The sequence below is a fragment of the Heteronotia binoei genome, chromosome 5 (genome assembly GCF_032191835.1).
Source record: "Heteronotia binoei isolate CCM8104 ecotype False Entrance Well chromosome 5, APGP_CSIRO_Hbin_v1, whole genome shotgun sequence".
Taxonomy (NCBI): domain Eukaryota; kingdom Metazoa; phylum Chordata; class Lepidosauria; order Squamata; family Gekkonidae; genus Heteronotia; species Heteronotia binoei.
In genome coordinates this window covers 80,765,088-80,787,105 of record NC_083227.1, presented here as the reverse complement: position 1 = coordinate 80,787,105, position 22,018 = coordinate 80,765,088, and the positions used below count along the sequence as shown (strand labels likewise).

At 46.2% G+C, this 22,018-nt stretch overlaps 1 protein-coding gene across 8 annotated transcripts in view; it reads left to right on the top strand.

Moving 5' to 3' along the window:
• The window catches only part of PLXNA1 (plexin A1), a 483,656-nt gene that overhangs the window by 318,366 nt on the left and 143,272 nt on the right, over positions 1–22,018 (top strand). For all 8 annotated transcript variants that reach the window (XM_060239681.1, XM_060239686.1, XM_060239682.1 and 5 more), the window contains exon 10: positions 14,923–15,123. In XM_060239681.1, the coding sequence (XP_060095664.1) occupies positions 14,923–15,123 (201 nt within the window). The remainder of the gene's footprint in view (positions 1–14,922; positions 15,124–22,018) is intronic.

The following is a 22,018-nucleotide window of genomic DNA, read 5'->3' as shown; positions in this document are numbered from 1 at the left end:
CCAAAAACCAGAGCATCATTGCGCAATGTCCCCGGTGCGATGATATCATTTCCAAGTGATGTCATCATGTTCAGGATATTGTGTGATGGTATTCCTGTTTGTGAGTGAGGTTTCCCTCACCAGCAGCTAACCGGTGGTGGATTGGAGCTCAGAAGACAAGGGGATCCCTTGGCTGGACTGGGGGTCTGGTAATCCTGTTCACACCCCTGCTGGGGGCAAGATATTCCTCACCACCAGTGGGGGCTTGAAAGCCCTAACTATGGATATCTTTTAGCGGAAGGGCGGTTATTTGTGGTTTTGTTTTATTCTGTATGTTTTAGTTTAATTTGTGATTTATAAGCCACCTTGAAGGATGAGGAACTAAATAAATAAAATGGCACCAAGCTGTCTTAATGAGTGGAGAATTACTCAGATTTCTGTGGTTGTGTTTCAGAGTCCTGGCAAGATAATTTACAGTTCTGATAAACTGCAGAGGGTTTTAAATACAGTTAGATAGTAGCCATGCTATACAAGGGCAAACAACATTGACAACTGCTGTTGGGAAGCCTGTATGACCCCTTCCAACTCTGTGATTCTATGAGACAGAAGATGGGTGGGGGAAACAGCTCCATGAACTGTTATGATTTTGAGATATGAACTTGCCATGCAACACATTCCATTCTGTAGTATTCTACACATGTGACAGTCATCAGAAGTAAACACAAGCAACCTGCTAAATGTAGCATTTAGACTAGACCCAATATGTCCCCAAAGTGAAGAGGATACTATAGCAAGAGACTTTTGTATATGTATGATGGGAACTGTAAGAACTGGCAACTTATGCTCAATGCTGAAATTCTCTGCATTCTGGATTCTTCCCAAGTTTTCATGCTTGCATTGTGCAAGAATAGGCACTTTGAAAATATGCAGGCCTGGCTATGGAGAGTACAAGCATTTGGAGCCAGGGGAAGGAGGGTGTTCTCATTAGCCCTTGGAATTAGCTGTTACAAGGCAGGAAACAGCTGGAAGAGACCTAGTCAACATCACAGCCATTTCTCCTGAGCCCAGCATCATGGAGTGCTGAGCCACAACACTCTTTAGAAAAGCTCCTAAGCACCAGGTGCTTCCTGTTTTTAGCAGGGCAGAATTTTTGCTGGATGAGACATTGCTCCCTACAGACACAAAACATGTGACGGAGCAAGGTTGAATGGCTCTGGCTCAAAAAACCAGTCAGCAAAATGTGTGTATGTTTTAGGGGAGGGAGGGGGGACATTAGCTCATGCATTATACTTGTCTAGGCAGCTACAAATACACATTTTGTATTAGACTGCTGTGTATGTATGTTCAGGCACTGCATATGTTTCTGTGGCATTTGTTCATGCACATCTAGTCACTTTGCCCTGGGCATCCCAAAACAGGTAGCGTTAACTCTCAATAAAGAGTTTCTGTGTTCAATATTTGCATATGTCAGGCTATCGAATTAATCCTTGCAAAACAGCAGGGCTTTTTTTGAGCTGGAATGCACTGGAATGCCATTCCAGCTCAGAAAAAGCCTTGCCAGCCTGGCTGAGGCTTCCCTCCTCTTGCCTCATCAAAGCCTCCCCTCTAAAAAAGTGCCTGCTTCTTTTCTTCTCCCTCCCTCTTCCCTTTGTTGGCAGCCCTTAGGCCAGGGGTGTCAAATGTTTGTCCCTCAAACCAAAACCAGCCCACCAAGGCCCTCAATCCCACTTGCAGAGAGAACACAACCCCCATCCCCCCCCCCCAGTTGGGGTTGTGTGATCTGTGGCTGTTTTTAGGGCAGGTGGCAACAGGGACTGGCGGGCAGAAGGAGCTGCCTGCAAGCCCTGCTGGGATGGCTCTGATGCAGCTTTCCAGACACAGCTCCAACGTTCACATCACTCAGCTCCTGCTGCTCGCCTCACCAAGGTCTCTGGGCAGCGTCCTCCACATGAAGTTGGGGCAGGGGGAGGGAGATGATGGCTGGATGTGAAGCCTGTTGCTTCTGGATTGCGGGCTAGAGACCCAGAGAGCAGCCACCGAGCCTCGCCATGGTCTTTGGGTGGTGGCAAGATGAAATTGGGGCAGAGGGAGGGAACGGAGCATAGAACCTGATGCTGCTCTGCTCATACGTGAGTACTGGAGGGGCAGTGGCCCAGCCATCATCTTGCCTTGCTCCCTGGGTAGCGGTGAGAACAACTTTTCACTCTGCTTCCTGCCTGCCCCCCGCCTCTTCCTTGCCCCATGTGTCTCTGTAAAGCTAAGATCTTCTTTGTGGTCTCTGTGCAGTCCCACACATGGGTTATCCACCAGAATTGAACCCGACCTCGGAGAATTCAAAGCAATCTTTGAGCGTTAATTTTGGCGCGCACTTCCTCTCATCCAGGGGAGGAGGCATCCACCACGCATGCCCAGACGAGAGGGAGGCGCTTTACCCACCCAGTTTCTTCTTTACCGCCGCCCGGGATAAACCTACCTCGCTGAGTCTCCTCTATTCATTGCGATCTTCATCCTTTTCCTTCATTCTTCATCGTTTTTCCTCACCGTTCGTCCTTTTCTTCTTCACACTGGTATCGTAAAAAAAAAAAATTAAAATAAAATAATATTCCTATCCCTCTCTTCTCTTTCGCCCTTTGTTCCTCTCCTTCCCTTCCCCCCGCTCTCCCCCAGGCGGATGGAAGGAAAAGGCAAAATCACTTTTAAAAAGTGTGTTCGGTGCGCCTCAAAAATCCCATCTACTGACGGACATTCTCTATGCCTTTTCTGTCTGGGTGAGGCTCATCGTACTGACACATGCCTGCACTGATACTGTACCTCTTGAGGTCATACACATTCATTCTCGGTCCCCTTCAGTTCACGTATCTTTACCAGACAAGATCCTCGACACTGAATCTCCAGATTCTAGCAGAAGTCAGCACGCGAACATTCTCGGCGCACACTCATTCCGGGAGGTCTCGATACCGACCAAACAACAGATACTGACCCCCACATCTCCACTCCTAAGAGAACCCTCTACACCGAGAGAGCCTGCCACTCGAGTTCGAGCCGAGAAATCTCGAAGTCGTCATAGGGAACGCTATTATTATTATAGCCTATCGAGGTCCAGGTCACCATCTACTCGCAGGTACCGAAGTTATTACAGATCACCATCATCGGATTCCCATCGGTATCGATATCGTGAAGACTCTTGGTACCGTGAAGTACTTTACCATCCCTCGCATCGGGATCAGGCATATCGGGATGACCACCCTCAGTACCGTGAAACTCCTTCACATACAGAGCAGGCATACTGTGAGGACCGTCCTCGGTACCGTGAAAGTCCCTATCGTCACCCTAAACATTACGCTATGGTGTAGAAGCCACTGTCTCCAACCAGATCAACCTCGGTGTGTTCAGTCTCTCCTAAACAACCAGAACAGCCTTCTCTGCTGACCAGACAAACTGCTACAATAACTAAGCCTCTTGAGACACCCATTGAGACACAGGAAGAGTCTGAAGCTGAACAATCTGACTCATCCCACTCCACAGCCTCAGCTCCTCCTTCACCGGCATCTGACATTGTCAAACCTGCTGACTTTTCACCCTCTGAGGGTTCCAAATCCTATCTGGATCTGTTAGCTAATATGGCTAATTCCCTTAACGTTAAGCTGACTACTGACGCGCCTAGAGTTTCGGATGTAGTACACGATTTAGTGCACGCAGACCTGCCAGCAGGCTCTTTTCTTCCGATGCTCCCAGTCCACCTGGAAACCTTGAAAGAGGCTTGGGACAAACCCGCTTCAGTGCCACCCACATCGAAACGAGTTGAATCCCTTTACAAAATTCATGCTCCTGAATCTAAATTTCTTTTCAATCATCCGGCTCCAAATTCCATGATAGTGCATTCATCCTCAAAATCAAAACAAGACACCCTGTCCCACCTGAAAAGGAAGGCAAGAAATTGGATACTCTGGGAAGAAAGAGCTATTCCCTTACCACTGGCACAACAAAAATCTACAATTATATGGCCTATTTTTTGGCATATGCTTTCAACCTCACCTCCCAGCTTAACACCCTGGTTCCTTCCTTACCGGATACAGCACAGAAGCAGGCTTCCCACCTCCTTCAGGAACTCACTAGGGTCAGCAAGCAGCAAATCAACACAGTGCGTCATGCTGTGGCATGTTCATCTAGGACTATGGCCTCTTCGACTGCCCTACACCGGCATGCATGGCTTAGATCCTTGTCACTGCAGCCTGACATCAAATTCAAAATAGAGGACTTACCTTTTGACGGACAGGGCCTCTTTAATGCCACCATGGATGACATCTTGACCACTGTTGATGACAGTAGGAAGCGGGCCAAAAGATTGGGAGTTACTCAACCACAATCCCAGCCTAATTGGCAGAGAACTTGGAAGCCTTCATTTTACAAATGTTCTCAATCTCCCCGACAAGCTGAATTCTGGAAACGTAAGGCTCCTCCGGCAAAACAGCCTTTACAGCAGAGAACACGTCCACAAACCTCAAAAAAGTCAGCACTGGCCCCGAAGCAGTCTCTTTGACTTCTTCCCTCTACCTCTCAACCAGCCACAATACCATCCAGACACCACCACCAGACTACGACCATTCTACCCCATGTGGGAATCCATAACATCGGATTCATGGGTCCTGGCGATCATCCACAGGAGCTACATCATAGAGTTCGATTCGACTCCAAAATTCCACAGGTTCATACCTACACCCCCCTCTTCTCTTCTACAATCAGAAATCGCCACCTTGCTGGACAAGGGAGCTATAGAACCAGTTCCACCGCAGTTCCATCACACGGGATTCTACTCCCTGTATTTTCTGGTCTCAAAAAGAGATGGGGGGCTGCGTCCTATACTGGATCTTCGAAAACTCAACCTTCATATCCGCTACAAGAAATTCCGCATGGTTACTCTGCAATCTATCCTACCACTGATTCCAGAGCAGGCCTGGATGGCGTCGATAGACCTACAAGATACCTGCTTCCATCTCACCATCAGTCACCATCACAGAAGATTCCTCAGGTTTGCTGTCAGAGATCAGCATTACCAATTCCGCTCTCTCCCCTTTGGTCTCTCTACAGCACCGAGAGTCTTCACGAAATGTATGGCTGTGGTAGCAGCAGCACTCCGACAACAACAGGTCTCCCTTTACCCTTATATAGACGATTGGCTGGTCATATTCCAAACAAAGGAACAACTTCAGAAGGACATTTCATCTACCCTGTCCCTCCTGTCTGCACTAGGTCTTCAGGTCAATCATGCAAAATCCAACCTGAATCCCACTCAGAACATACAATTTATAGGAGCGCGCCTGTCAACAATATCTCACAAGGCCTTTCTTCCAGCAGACAGAGTGCAGCACAGCCAATCCCTAGCCAATACAATCATAACACATCGTTCCCAAACAGCCCTCATCTTTCAAAGGATGTTAGGCGTTATGGCGGCCACCACCGCCGTCCTCTGTTTTGCAAGACTTCACATGTGCCCTCTTCAACTGTGGTTTGTCTGGACTTTCTATCCACACCGGCAACACCAAATGACCTTACTTACGGTTCCATCTCACATTATCCCATCTCTAAGGTGGTGGATGGTGGATCGTCATCTCCTGGCAGGAATGCCATTCGTACATACACTGCCTTCTGTGACTGTCACGACTGATGCCTCCAAGGGGGGATGGGGAGCCCACTTGGGAGCACCAATTATGAGAGGTCCCTTCACATCAATTGTCTAGAGCTTCTGGTGGTCCACAGAGCCCTGAGATCCTTTCTTCCATCTCTTCACAACCACCACATTCAGGTCACCTCCGACAATGTAGCCACCATCTTCTACATCAATTGACAGGGGGGCACAGCATCGATTCGACTATGCAAATGAGCCCTATCCTTATGACATTGGAGTATTGCCCACGGCATTTTCCTGACAGCAGTGCATCTACCAGGAGTCCAAAACGTCCAAGCAGACACACTGAGTCGCCATCTAGTCAACAACCCTCAACCATAGTTACCTGCACGCAGTGTTCCAGACCTTTGGAACTCCGACAGTAGATGTATTTGCATCTCCAGACAACGCACAGTGCCCACGCTTTTACACTCGGGGCCCTCCATCCCCACTGTTCCTCCAGCAATGGTCAGGGACACTGCACTACCTATTCCCACCAATCCCTCTCATCACGAGGGTATTACAAAAGATAAAGTTAGATCACACCAATTGCATCCTGATTACACCATGGTGGCCTCGTCAACCTTGGTTCACCACTCTTCTCCTACCAGACAACACATTCCTTCGACTTCCCCAAGTTTAGGACTTGATTTCACAGCAAGAAGGCAAAGTTTTACACCACAACCCGGCACTTCTACGACCGACTGCCTGGAAAATCGATTTCTGAATTTCCCTCCGGACGTTCAGCATGTCTTACTCAACGCCAAAAAACCTGCTACCAGAAAATCTTATTCCTTGAAATGGAAACGTTTTTCGGCGTATGCTGTTCTACATAACTTCAAACCTGAACTCTCCACTATCACTCAAATCTTAACCTACACCTTATCTCTCTCTAACTCAGGACTTTCGTACTCTTCTCTAAAAGTCCACTTAGCGGCCATCTCTGCATTTCATCCGCATATTGAAGGCTGCACTGTTTTCTCCCACTATGCTACTAAAGCCTTTCTGAAAGAAATCCTCCACCTTCACCCTCCAATCCGCCAGATTCATCCTACCTGGAGCTTGTCACTTGTACTGAGCCAGCTAATGAAGCCACCCTTCAAGTCCATGGCATCCATTCCTTTACATCTCTTGTCCTGGAAGACAGCTTTACTGGTGGCACTTACTTCTGGCAGGAGAGCTAGCGACATATGCGCTTTTAGAGTGGACCCGCCATACACCATTTTCCATCATGACAGAGTCATTTTACGCCCTGACCCCTCCTTTCTACCAAAGGTGGTTTCAGCGTTTCATCTGGGAAAACCTTCGACTTTACCTGCCTTTTTCCAACGCCCTACCGATGCAGATCAACGAACTTTACATAACCTGGACGTATGTAGGGCCCTTGGCTTTTACATTGAAAGGACATGCCAGTTCCGAAAGGACACTAGACTCTTTGTTGCATACGCAACCCACAATCAAGGCACTAAAATCTCAACGCAGAGATTTTCTGAATGGATCGTGGCTGCTATTACATTATGCTGTAGACTGGCAAAACAGCCTATACCTGAAGATTTATGAGCTCACTCTACTAGAGCCGTTGCAACCTCAGCAGCCTTCTGTAGGGGTGTTTCGATGGAAGACATCTGTGTCGCTGCGGTCTGGTCGTCTCCATCTACATTTGCCTCGCACTACGCCTTAGACGTCTGTGCCCGGTGTGACACGTCCTTTGGACAGGCTGTACTACAATCCATCTTGGACTGATGTCCCCAGTCGCCTACACTGTAAGTACCATATTGCTTCTTATATGCATAACTAATCTTGTCCTTTGGTTACAGATCCAGCACCCGCCTCCGGACAGAATAGCTTGCCAGTCACCCATGTGTGGGACTACACAGAGACCACGAAGAAGATAAACAGGTTTCTTACCTGTAACTGATGATCTTCGAGTGGTCATCTGTGCAGTCACACACGCCCGCCCATCCTTCCCTGCTGTTGGTTTCTTGTTACTGAATAAAAAATTTTCCACCTATGCGGTGGCGGGAAAAAACTGAGTGGGTGAAGCACCTCCCTCTCGTTTGGGCATGCACGGTGGATGCCTCCTCCCCTGGACGAGAGGAAGTGCTTGCCAAAATTAACGCTCAAAGATTGCTTTGAATTCTCTGAGGTTGGGTTCGATGACCACTCGAAGATCATCCATTACAGGTAAGAAACCTGTTTTTTTGAGTCCTCTGGCACATCAAGAAGGTGTTTTCTTCAAGATATGAGCCGACTCTGCTTTCTCCTCCCCTCTCTCACTCCCCACCTGCATTTTCCCCTCCCCGACGTCTGTCTGTGTGTGAATCTAAGTTTTCAGTCCACTGGCACCTAAAGAACCAACAACATTTCTATCAAGGTATGGGCTTTCCTGTGCCTTGTTCCTCTCTCTCTCTCTCTCTCTCTCTCTTTCTTGGGCTTGTTATGTTGCAGTTCTGGGTGCAACAGGGTCTGCCTCCTCTTCTCCTAGCCTTGCGACTGAGCATCTCTCTCTCTCTGTGAAGCAAAACATAGAGGTGGATTAGGCTGAGAGTGTTGTGTCCAGACTAAGTTCACCTAGCACATTTCCTTTTATACACTGTATATTTGGAACCTAAGCCTCCCAAATAATAGGCTGACCACTATACATTGCACTATTATTGCACTGCCTCTTAGGAGTTGTAGTTATTTTTCTGGGGAAGACTCTAATTTTGTAGACAAACACTCCAATTTAGTTTTGTAGATTCCCCACTCTAGGCATTAAGGGGGCATCAGCAATAAAATACTGCAAGAATGTTAAAAGTTTTAAGCAAGTTTGTATTTAAAGTAAATACAAACTTGCTTGTAAATAAAATTAAAAGGCAGGAGTCATGGGTGTGGGGGGAGGTATTTGTGAATTTTCTGCATTGTGCAGGAGGTCCCTTCCAACTCTTATCATTCTGTGATTCTATAATATATGTAATTGTTTCTGTGTCTTTTATAATGTTTATATCTCCACCACCTGGCATTACATTGGATGACACTCATGGCCCGGCCCTACAAAGTTGTTCCCCACCTTGCCTCTCCCATGGTGCTGTGGCTGGCAGTGGCAATGCCTCCTGAGGCTGCCTCTCTCCTCCCACTGCTGCTGATGTGCTGGCCACCATGAACAACAGCAGACTCCCCTGCTTCTTTACAGTGGTGGTGGGTCCCCTGCCAGGGGCAGGGGCTCCAGTGGCAGCCCCTGGTGGGGTGAAGCTCATGTTCTGCCGCTACTACGCCAAGGACAAGACATGCTTCTCCACAAGTTCCTGTACAAGGAGCCTGGAAGCAGCACCGCCTCCAACGCCTGCCCAGGCCTCCCACACGCAGCAGGCTTCCACTAGGGCTTCACTGGGCCCTGCCACTCCTCCTGTTGCCGCCTCGCCAAGAAGAGGCCGTGGGGAGGGGGGAGGGGGGGAGAGATCGGAGGCACCGGGGCTTCTACCTGCTGCTGCCATTTTGTCATCGAGCAGAAGAGGAAAGCAGTGATGGGAGCAGCTGCAGCTTCTGCATGAAGAAAGGAAGGGAGGGAAAGGTGGCCGGCAGAGGTGGTGAAGAGCCAGCTACCTTGTTGCAAAGCCAGCCTCTTTTGCTCTCATCGCCACTTTGAACTAGTAATCCTTTCTTGTTATTATTCCTTCTCTCTTTTCTGCATATGAAAGAGCAGCCAAGTGACCAGATGAGAGCAGGATGGGGAGGGCTCAGGAGCAGGGCAAGTGCATGGAAGTAGGCCAGGTAGGCAGCTACCTAGGGTGCCACCTTGCCTACAGGGTTGCCGCCGGTTGCCCCCTCCCCATCCCACTGCTCTCGGCTTCCTGGTGCATACCTGGGAAGGTAAGAATGGATGGGTGGTGTTGATGTGTGCTCTCCTCCAAGCCCTGAGAAGGCTGAGTGGGGGCTGTGGGCAAGCGTAGTGCACTCTGGGAGATGCTCCAAGGCTGACCTAAGAAGTGCCCCCTTCTTAGGGCAGTCTTGGAGCACCTCTTGAGAGCACATGAGCAGCTCACCTGGAGCCTGCCCTTCCTATGGGTGGGGATGCAGTGGTGGGGCAGGCTGTGGTGGGGCAGGTGCTGGCCTGAGGCACCAAACGCCCTGGTGCTGGCCCTGCTCTGGAGGTTGCAAACAAAAATCTTCCAAAGTGAAAAGAAAGTTCTCCAAATTTTCCTCTCTAGGAAGCTCAGCTCAGCTGCTGCCTGTTTTCCTCCCCCCCCCCCCTCGGTCTGTTTTTGTAAATCCAAACATGGGATTTGTTTTGAGTGCCCCTTTCCACTGGGCAGCCTTTGCAATGCACCACTTTTGAACTCCTCATTCTTGAGCTTGGTAGTTGCTGCTGCTGCCACAGTTCTGGAGCTGGTGGAGGTGATGTTAATCACTGCCCTCCCCCAAAAGCTCCCAGCAGCAGCTGCCAAGTTTGCACCAAACAAACAACTCCACTTTGGCTTGCAAAAGTCTCCCCTCTCTGCCCAGCTGCTCTCTTAATGGAACCAGCACCGCTTCAAAAGTGCCCGACTTGCTTGGGTTGCCTCTTCCCAAGTGTTGTGAAAAAAAACAAGCACATGGGAATCTCCATCCCAGAGCCTCCTTCAGGGCAACTGTTAAGCAGCAATACGATGCACTGAGGCTGCAGTCCAACCTAAGGATACTTTCCTGGGAGTCAACTCTGTGGAATAACAAATAACATAGAGCCTGCTTCCACGTAAACCTGGTGAAGATTGTTCCCAAAGAGAGCTAAGGAGCTCTCTGTCTCTGAACATAGGTAGAGTGCATTTCATTTCAGATGGCAGCCATGTTCAACTGCAATATTTGAAGAAGGCTGTATGCATAGGGAAGTTTATACCCAAACTTTGTTGTTCTTGAACTTTGCAGCAAACTAGTTAGATTTGAGTCTGCACCTTTGAGACCCACAAGAGTTTCAAAAAACTCATGTGGGTCTCTGTGGCAATATGCAGTTGCCTTCTAAATTATGGTTACCAACCTCCAGGAGATGGCTGGAGTTGTCCCAGAATTATAGCTAATATTCAGACAACAGAGCTCAGTTCCCCTGGAGAAAATGGCAACTTCTAGTTCTCTCATTTTTACACAGAATGAACATAGCTGCACAAATCAAGCCTATTCTAGAGTTTCATCTGTTCTCATCAGAAATTCTATGAGGTGGGAGTGGTTGGATGACCACACTCCTGGGGATGTCAGCAGGTGTGGCCTAATATGCTAATAAGTTCCTGCTGGAAAACAGTGTTGTGTGTAGGGGGAGGAATTTATGAAGAAATCAAGAAGATAAGATTTGGCAGGGATGAGCGGTCAGAGAAGAGGGGAAGGTTTTGATTTCAAAGCCCAAACTTGCTTTTCTCCCAGGAGATGGCAAGCTGCTCTTGACTGCTTGGTTTGGTTGTTTTCCCCTGCTCTCTTCTGGTTTTTGATGGTGTGCCGCTGAAAGCGGCCCACAGGGTCAAGAGCTTGGGGGTTCTTCTGGAGCCTTCATTATCAATGGAGGCACAGATAGCGGCCACTGCCAAGTCCGCGTTTTTTCATCTTCGACGGGCGAAGCAGTTGGCCCCCTTCCTTGAGCACCGGGACCTAGCAACAGTGATCCATGCAACGGTCACCTCGAGACTGGATTACTGTAACGCCCTCTACATGGGGCTGCCCTTGTGCTGAACCCAGCAGCTGCAGCTAGTGCAGAACGTGGCGGCTAGGCTGTTGTTGGGGCTCCCAAGATGGGAGCACATACAGCCGGGGCTGCGCGGGCTGCACTGGCTGCCAGTGGTGTACCGAGTTCATTACAAAGTGCTGGTTATTACCTTTAAAGGCCTATATGGCCGAGGACCTGCCTACTTGAGGGACTGTCTCTCCCCATACGAACCCCAGAGAGCGCTGAGGTCAGCTGGAAAGAACCAGCTGAATATCCCTGGGCCAAGGGAGGCCAGATTGAAGACTACTCGGGACTGGGCCTTCTCTATTGCAGCTCCACTACTGTGGAACCAACTCCTGGAAGAGGTGCGGGCTCTGCGGTGTTTGGACCAATTCCGCAGGGCCTGCAAGACCTTCCTCTTTAAAATGGCCTTCACTTAACGCTAAGCCAAGATAGATTCGCTGGAAATGTTTTAGCCATTGAATTTTATAGAAGATCTGAGTTATAGCACCATAATGCTGATTTTAATAAGTTGATTTAACGATGGTTTTATCTAATTGTAATTATTGCGTATTATGGTTCTACTGTACATTGTATTTATATGTTGTGAGCCGCCCTGAGCCTGCCTCGGCGGGGAGGGCGGGATATAAATAAAAAGTATTATTATTATTATTATTTTACCCTGTGGAGGAAAAAGTATTTGGAAGCCTTAATGAGCATTTGCAAAGAGCACTTTGAGGTGCCCGGGCTTGTGTTTTTTGCAGCAGTTCCTGGCATAAACACATCCCTTGCTGCTTGTTTCTGCATCTGCTAGAGCACTGTTTACTGGAATAAGCATCCTGGCTTGGGCTAAACTTATCCATACACAGGGGAAAAGGAGTTGGCCTGCCCTCCGTTGGAGTCTCTCTGGTGAATGTGCCTGTGGGCTCCTAAGCAAAGTACAGTTTCTTATCCTGTTAACAGTTTGCTTCAAAACATGTTATTCTTCTGTCCCCCTGTTATTTAAAGCAGGCATTTCTTTGCCCCCAGGCCCAGGTCCCCCCACTTGGGGATTGCATCAGGCTATTGTTGCCAATGTGTACTACTGTCTCTCTCCCCACCCCCCTTTGCCCTGCTTATTTTTATTCTCTCCTTGCTCTCTTGTGCTGTGGGAGGTCAGGGTCCTCCTCTGAGAGCAACCTTGGTGTTTGCAATAAAACGTTCCACCCTCTGCCTTACCAAGGTGCAGAAAAGCCACTCGCTGAAGGGATAGTTACGCCATAGCTGCGGTTCTGACTCCAGGATAGATTAGCAATAAACACAGACTGTGTCAGGTGCAGTTATGAGCTTTCCGTCATACATGCCTCCTTGCCACAAAGGTGTTTGGGAGATTCTAGTGAGTCCTGCTTAGGGCTTTTTTTGTAGAAAAAGCCCAGCAGGAACTCATTTGCATGTTAGGCCACATCCCCGATGTTGCCATTCACAGCATTGTTTTCCACAAAAAAAGCCCAGCAGGAACTCATTTGCATATTAGGCCACAGCCCCTGACACCAAATCAGCTGGAACTGTATTCTGTGTGTTCTTACTAATAAAAAAAGCCCTGGTCCTGCTTAGACTGGTCTGTGAAATTCCTTACAATTGATCTTTGGCTTCATGCAAATCCTGCAGATGATTTCCTCGCACTCAGACAGAGCTGGATGTCTAAGTCAGACATACTGAGGAAGCCCAGGCCATCATTTGTTGGCAGGCTTTCATATGCCAGCCAGGTGCTCTGCAACTCTGGCTTCATGGGGATCTCTAAACAGGGAAGCCTTAATTGTGTTTTTCTCTCACACCTGGAGAGACAAGGTTGCACTTCTTCATAGTTCTTATTTATAGCTCAGAAAGGAGGTAGGCTAGTGTTGAATCAGCTAAGCTGCACCTCCTCTTTAACATGGCAATTCACACTCTGCCCTTTAGTTTTAGTATTCTTGTTGCCTGTGAGAAGGTAAAAGATAGGCTTTCCTCCTTATGTTCAATGGGGAATACCCATTCTCATTCTAATAATTATAAACCTTGCAAGGAAGTTAAAGTTCTTCCCACCTTCCCTATTCTGTTTTGTCTTCATAGCACACTCTGAGATAGGTTAGGACAGATAAGAGGTAGTGACTAGGTCAGTATCACTGAGTAAACTTTGTGGCTGTATCCAGGGCTTTGTTTCTGGAAAAAGAGGTGCTGGAACTCTCAAGAGGAAAATGAAGGAGAAACACACGGGTACCCCTCATGAACTTTTAAGCATTTTTTGAGAATTTTGTTACTACAAAGAGGTTCCAGAACTCTGTTCTGCCCTGTTCCCCCAGAAAAAATGTCTTGGCTGTATCTAATTCCAGGCATCCATCTAGGCCCCAGCCTAGCAGTTTAACTACCACGCTGCCTCACACAAGCTGTCTGATGGTAGTGCCTTGGCTTTTCTATGTTAGGATGTGAGCAACAGCAGGGGGTCTCGAAGATGTTGTTCATAGAGGAGGGTGGATCTCATGAATGCTGCAACAAGGTTCTCTTTTTTTCATACTGATAGCCCCCACTATCAGGTACTCGTACAACATTGCCTTTCCAAATGATTTGTGTTCCCATTGCCCCTAACCAGAGGAGCCAAGAATCTCAGCTGGATCTAGCAGACAAATCCAGGCACAAGTATATTTCTGTGCCACTGGTTGTGCAACATCTACTGTGAGCCATATTGACATTGAATGATGAATTTGTTAAACAAATGCACTTTAAATAATAAGAATTGTTTGTGTAAGTATTAATAGGGGAAAGGCCTGATCATCTGATAATATTTTTTTCCACTGTAGAGTATAAGGCTGTTTGTGCTGTAGGATGTAGAACCAAGAACTCCATCTGTCATGATTCAGCATACCTTTATTTCTCCATGGGTGGGCCAAAAGTTTTCTTACTCCCATTATGAGAAATGTGTGTTCACTATATAGCAGATATTCCTGAACAATAACACCCAGGTGTATTCACTTATGTGAGCAAAGCCTTAATGTGGTACTATCTTTGCAATTTTTTTTAATGTTAACTGGCCATGCTGCTTGTGAAGGGGTGTGTGTGTGTGTGTCAAGAACCAATGTCCATTCTGAGGTCTGGCTGTGGCATTTGCATGGTGTGTAGTGTTTTAATGGCACTTACCTCCAGCAAAGCAGGATAACATCATGGCTGAAAAGTATTAAAGGGATAAGGTAAGAAGCAAATGTTGAGAGACACTTGGACTGGCCGGGTGGGAGCCTAGTGCAGGAGTCCAGTTTGGCAAGGGAGGAAGAAGCATGAAAAAATCAGACTTGGCAGGGTTGAGTTGGAATATTGGCGGATTATAAGCAGCAGGCTGAAGGAGTCGCTTGGCTAAAGCACTTGGTTTGATGGGAGCAGGAAACTTACAGTGAAAGAGTAGCCAGTGGAATGTGTCCCTGAGGAACATGCTTTATGGGCTCTTGGTTTACCCTTGCAGAACTCGAGTGTGTGGGATAAAGTTTATGCGCTGTACCCAATTAGACTCATTTGTGTTGACCATGTCAAACTGAATCTGAAGATATAAATCAGTGTTTCTAAATGCAGGTGTGCTTTCTCTCATATCCGTATTGTTTGCAGAATCAGTTGTCTTTTTCTCTTTTTACAGGATTGCCCACAGATCCTTCCCTCCACCCAGATATATATTCCTGTGGGTGTGGTGAAACCCATCACCTTGACAGCTAAAAACCTACCACAGCCACAGTCCGGACAGCGCAATTATGAGTGCATCTTCCATATCCCTGGCAGTCCCACACGTGTCACTGCGCTGCGCTTTAACAGCACCAGCATCCAGTGCCAGAACACCTCGGTGAGTCCACTTGCAAGCAGCTGTCCTCTGAAAAGGTTGCTTTGTCTCTGATACACATGTTGGCCTGAGATGTGCAAGACTCTGATAGAAAACTCCATGCTGTTTTCTCATCACAAAAGACCTCACTTTCTGGGTTTTCCTCCGAGCAGTTTCTCTGGTAAAAAGGTCACTGTGGTTGTTACTTGCTACCTTTCATTCTTTATCAGAAGACCTGAAATGTGTTCAGTGTATTCTTTGTGGCATGGGAAGGAATCCCGATCCTTTTTCTGCTGTAGTGTTAGCCATTCTCCTTCCCTTCTGTTTTTCTTTCCCTTCAGCTGTGTGAAATTGTTCTGTGCAGGATCAACATCCCCTCCTTCCTCTGCGGCTGAGCCAAAGCTACCCAAGGGGACTGTGCTGTGTTTTATGAGCATTTCCAAAGAAATTTGCTTATGAAAGCAAGAGAAACCTGCCTAGGCCTGAGCCAGCTTTGCTGGTGTCCCAGAGGAACTCTCCCGTCCTTCTCTGTACCCTGCCCACAGTAGGACTGATCCAACTTTACAAATAATATTTAGTTAATTTTTATTTATATCAAGCATTGTATACCTCCCCACTTGCAAATGCAAGAGTGGCTGCACTTTTCCAGGTTATATTCCTGCCATTTCTACCCAGCCTTGTCCTAATCTGCTGGTCTCGTTCTTTATCTTCCACACAAATTTTGGTTTTCTGTTTTCATTCCTAATTGAAAGGACCCCTTTTGTCCTGATGCAGAATCTTCCTAGTAGCCCCTTAACACTGAATCTGTTGCTTCTGCTAGGAAATATGCATTAGAATAATTTATAGTAGTTTATTCTTCCGTTTGTGCTCTCCTGATTAAACAACTCCACCCACACCAAACGTTTCCAGTTCCCGCAGCAATGCTTCCCCACTTATCACCACTTATACTGCATCATAGCTGCTGCTGTGCTGGGAAATAACAAGTTTTTATCAGGCCAGCTCAGTGATCTCATGTGATCCATTCATTAAGTTCTCCATGCTTCACAATACTGTCAGAAAGGAAGCTTGGATAGTGAAACCCTTAGTAGTCCCTTCATTTACAGAGCATGCCTTTCCTTTGGCTGACCTGCCAGGTCATCTTCCAGCCTCCACTCATGTATTTAAGAGCAGACCCTCCTCTTCCAGCTTCTGTTTTAATCCTCTCAAAAATGTTCTTTTCTATCATTTGCGCTGTGAAAGCTCATTTGCAGCCTAATGTGTGCTGCATTCCCTACTCTTCTGCCCTTCAGCAGTATGGGGGGGACACTGCAAAGCTATTGAAGAACTAATGTGTGCTTCACATTATGTTTCTTTTATCTGCTTGTTTCCAGTCCCCCCCCACACTTTTTTTTCTTGGACTAAACTTGGGGTGAGAGATCTTGGAAAGCACCATTTCCCTCTTTCTCTCTGGTAAGGACCATTTGCACGTACCAAGGAAAAAAGGTACCCAACCAGAAAGGTTCTTTATCTGAAATAGTGAATGCTATTTTAATATTTTTAGCTATAGAAATAAACAATGTGGCTGGAAATAGATGCAAACTGCAAAATCATAACTGATGTTTTAAGAATCCTGAAAGTAGCTTTTCAGTCTGGTTCATTACCAACAACGCACATTGTTTATGTAAATCAGGTGTGGCCAAAGTTGCTTAACGTAAGAGCCACATAGAATAAATGTCAGAAGTCTGAGAACCACAAGACACAAACATCAAATGTTTGAGAGCCACAAGACAGGAAGGAAGGAAGGGAAGCAAATAGATGGGGGAAGAGAGAGGTGGAAATAAAGCAACTTTAAATGCATTCTCCAAGCTGCTGGTTGGCTTGAGAAGTGATTTAAAGAGACAAATGTCTTCTCGAAGCCAGCTGACAGGGCAGTGGGGGCTTCAAGAGCCACACAATATATGTGAAAGAGCTACATGTGGCTCCGGAGCCACCGTTTGGCCACTCCTGATGTAAACAGAGTTGACAGTAGCTCAGTAAGGGTGTTCCTTCTGTTGACCCTCTTGCTTTTAGACATAGGATAGAGGCTGTATTTATTGACTCTTCCTGGAATTCAGTTACAGGTGGCAGCAGGAGTTTGGAATTAATTACTAAATATATGAATGGTTATGTTGCATCTGATAAAGAAACAATTTGCAGGATAAACCCAAGTGCAGTTGGTGATTCATTTACACGACATTAGAAGCCTGGAAAGAAGGTATTTTTATCTCTTCCACAGGTTGTTTTGTGTGAAATTCACCTCACAAATCTTGCCCCTAGAGAGATCCATGACCCCCAGTTCTGTGGCTCACAGTCTTGCTAACAGTAAAATCCATGATTTTAATTTCATATTCATAATTCTACTTCTCCATTTGTGTCCAACATACAAAACATCTCAGAGGAAACCTACACAGGAAGTTTTGGGAATGCTAAACAAAGAGTTATTCTGTTATAATTCTTCTATAACATCTTTCTCCCATCATGCATGACCCAAGGTGAAGTCACCTCGGAGGACCTGACCATCATGTAATTCCAAACTGAGTCAAACAATAGACTGCTAGATCCACAAAATGGAGCTAGGGACAGATAAGGTAATTGCTATACAAATCTGAAGGAAGTCCCATCTAAATAAATAAATTGGAGATGGAAATGCCACAAAATAATAAAAACAACACCCGTAGTTGTAAGAAAAGAATGCTCACTGAGCTCTGTGTGGCCATTATGGAAGTTGTTAGGCAACCACAACAATAGTGTTTAACCTTCCAAGCCTTGATTCCTGAAAACAAAGCAGTGGATGAGAGTGTAAGGTTGGACCAAAAACAACCCTGAAAAAGATCCAGTTCTGTCCTCCCTTCACTGTCATGTCTTCTGATGGAGGAGGACTTACCAGGGACAAGCACAGAAGCAACTATTAGAGCAGGGGTGTTGAACTCATTTGTTATGAGGGCCAGATCTGACATAAATGAGACCTTATCGGGCCGGGCCGGGCCATGTCGGGCCAGACCATGTGTGTACCTATTTAAAATATTAGCACTTGTTGGTCTTAAAGTTGCTTTCTTTGTGTTTCTCCCATGGGATCCAGGCAACAGGGTAAAGGAAGCTCTGGATCTTTCCCTCCCTCCCCAGGGGACCAGGAAAGGGAGGAGCCTCAACCAATGGAGAAAATCGAGGCTTTGCTCTGTAGCTCCTGTGCGATTGAGCAAGCCTTGCAAAGCAAGTTGAGATGCAGAAGGAAGCAAGAGAGAGGGAGAAGGAAACAGATGACACCCAGTTGCTCGGGGGCCTGATTTGGCCTTCGGGCCACATGTTTGTCATTGGGCAAAGGGCAATCTGCAAGATTGTATTAGAGACTCCATTAACCATACAACTCAACCTGGCCTGGCAGTTATGGACACAACACAACTCAGACTGACATTGTGCTAGTGGTGGCCACCACACAACTGGACCTGATGGTGGTCATCCACAATTTAGTCAGACTTTTGCTGAGAAGAGGCTGCCAGGGGAAGGAAGGAAAGCTGAAGATGGGCTAGGAGCAGATAAAAAGTAGGTTGGCTGGTGAGTGAGTGAGAAGGAGTGAAAGAAGCAGGAAAAGGGGAGAGGTTGTGGGGACTGTTAGAGAGGGGAAAGAAGAAATAATAGGGGAGTGGTAAGGGAAAATGAAATGCCCCCTGCAAGTCCTTGAAGGTTTCCCCTCCACTCGTATAATCATAATAGTAATAAAATAATCACACAACAGAATTGTGTGATTATAAAAATAATAAAAATAATCACACAACAGGACTGAGCAACTAAACTTATAGCTGGAACACACTCTGTCCTCTGAAGCAGCAGCAGATGAAAGAATATAAAGATACAAGATTAAACTGAGTCGATCTGTGGTTTCCTTCCTGATAACTTGTATAGAAATTAAGGACATATCCATAAAGGATTAAATGGAGGCTAAGTGAGATGGCATCCTCTCACGTCAAACATATGCACACATATACACTCTTGCAGATTGCCCTTTGCCCAATGACAATGAGCCTTTGGAGGCAGGCTGATCATCTTTGTTGATAGCGCAGCTCTGCCACTCTCCCAATCACTGTCTTCAGAGGTCAACTGAGCTGCCATTTCCACAGCAGGAAGCCACTTACACAAAATATCTCCTCAGCCATCTGAGTGCTATTACTGAAACATATCATATATTCTAATAGTGAAGTTGGCCAAATTTGAGGATACTTAAACCCGGTGATTGGAGCAATGAACTGTTAAGACAGATCTTTTTAAAAACCTGAAAAATGCCCCAAATTTGCAGAAAAATCTGAACTCTTAAAAAAAAACAATACTGTAGGTTAAAAAAACACACCAAACAATAAAAGGAGTGCCTGTATCTTAAAGAAATTGATTATTTCAGCGGCTATTAGTAGGCAACCATAGCATTTCAGGCTTGGTTTCTGTGAGTAAAACACGGGGGAGGGGGAAGGATCCTTTCCAAACATATTTGTTGTAATTCACCCTGAGCCCACTGTCATGAGGGCAGAATATAAATTGAAATAATAAATAAAATATTTTAAACACATGAAGCCGCCTTATACTGAATCATACCCTTGTCAGTATTGTCTACTTAGACTAGCAGCACCTTTCCAGGGTGTCAGATCACCTACTGTCCCATCCTTTTAACTGGTACCTTCTACGTGCCAAGCAGATGCTCTACCACTGAGCCATGGCCCCTCCCCTTTGGCCTCTGAGGGAGCAACTACTGGCTGCAACCACCGAGTGACTTGATACCACCTGGCTTGTAAGTTCAACAGCAGCCACCCTATGAAAGCCAGTGTAATGTAGTGATCAGAGTTTTAGAGTAGGATCTGGAAGACCAGGGTTGAATCTCCCATCTTGCTGTAAAAGCTCACAGCAACCTGTGGTGCTTTGGGGCCTGTCATATACCTTAAGCCTAACCTATTTTGCAGGTTGTTGGGAGGACAAAAAGGAGGAAAGGAGAATAATGTAAACTGCTTTGGTCCCCACTGTGGAGAAAGCTGGGGTATAAATGAAATAAATAAGATAGGTTGTGAGTGGCCAAGAGAGAGTATGAGGTAGGGAAAGGGGAGAAGATATGAAGGTTTCCAGGAGGAGGCAAAGAAGATATGGGGAAGGGATATAGAGGAAAATGAAACCCCTCCAGAAGTCCTTGAAGACCTAGCCCAGTGGCTGACAGCACACATCTGGGCCATAGGTAGAGAGTTCTGGGGAGGGAGGAAAGCTGACGATGTAGAGAGGCAGATGAAGGTAGGTGGGCAGTTGGGATGGAAAGAGAGAAGAAAGCAGGAAAAGGAGAGAGGTTGTGGGGAGGGGAAAATTGTATGCTTCCCACAAATCCTTGTAAGTACCAACTTGTAGGTAGCCTAAACACCTCTTGCTTGCGAAATGTGAAATGGGGCTTATTGGGATCTGGGGGAATCTGCTGCAGAGCAAGTGCTTCATAGGATCCATGTCTATCTCCTGCATGAGAAAGCACATGGGAAAGAAAGAGGGTTTGGGGGCTGTTTCAGACGACCAAGCACTTTTGTCTCACCTCAGTTGCTTTTTCCTGTTCGAGACTCACACATGAACCACCTTCGAATCATTCCACATCTATATACATATCTGTTTTATTATTTAACTCTTAAGTGAGATTTCTCAGATGAGAAAAGCAAACCAACACTCATTTTAGAGTGTACAGGTGAGTTGCAGTGTTGGTCTGAAACTGCAGAACAAAGTTTCAATCCAGTGGCACCTCTAAGACCATCAAAGTTTCATTCAAGGTATAAACTTACATGTGAACACATACTTCAGGTACATATAGGTGGAGGATGAGCAGTAAATTAGCATAAGCATAATAAATGGTGTTAACAGAGGCGAGGACCAAACTGAAATAACACGTTTCGTTTATATGGTCATCTTTTGTTTGGGTTTAATTCTGGGGGGAAACATAGGGAAGGAAATAAATCAGAGATGGGTATATCTACCCTTCTTAATTGTGCAATGCTGAGAGTAATTAATTGAGACCCCATCATTACACTCCATATGTTTCCTCAAGTATGGAGGTAATTTTACAGCATCCTTATCCCCACATCAAAGAATAAAGATGGTGCCATGACCAAGAAGGCCCTGATTCTTCAGAGCAGTGCTGAATGTGCTCATTTTCTGCTTTGGGTTGAAGTCAGAACACATGTCTGACTCAGGCCTCACAGAGTTTGCTTATTATAAAGTACAAAGCTGCCCTTACAATGGTATGCAAGCAAAATGTGTTGTGTGTGTACATCGTGTGCATGAGAAGAGAGAAAAAATTGCACTGCCTGAAAATTAATTTTAACTTCTCTTGTATCCACCCCTATTCTGCCAATTTTGATGTTTTTGCTGTTGCCTACTTCCTTTTGTACTTTGCTTGCTTTCCCTTCACTTTTACTTTTTAAATTCAAGGTTTTTGAAAGAACCTTTCTCCCCACCCCCCTTAGAAAACATAAGAAGGAGACAAGAAAGAATTTTTTATATGGCCACCAACATGTAGTTAATCCAGTATTCCCTCTCCTCAAGATCCTGGTAGTTAGCTAGATATAATTGTGAATAAACCTCTCCTCCTTTCTTGAAGTCTCCACTTATCTTAACCCATTTCCTTCATGCTCTTGAGATAAAGAAATACAGTCTGAATCCTGTTGGTACCAAGTATCCTCCAACCCATTATTTTTTTGCCTGGACTCAAGCACTCGGGGTCAGGGTCCTCCTCTCCATATCTCTCCTTTAAACCCTCCCATTTCACTTTAGCACACAATTGAGCTTAGCTCACTCTAAAGAGATTTGGGATGCTGTGTACTGAAGGACAGTGTTTAACAATAAACGCCATGGTTGAACAGTAGCAGAAGCGCTGGCTTAATGGGTCTTGAAGGTT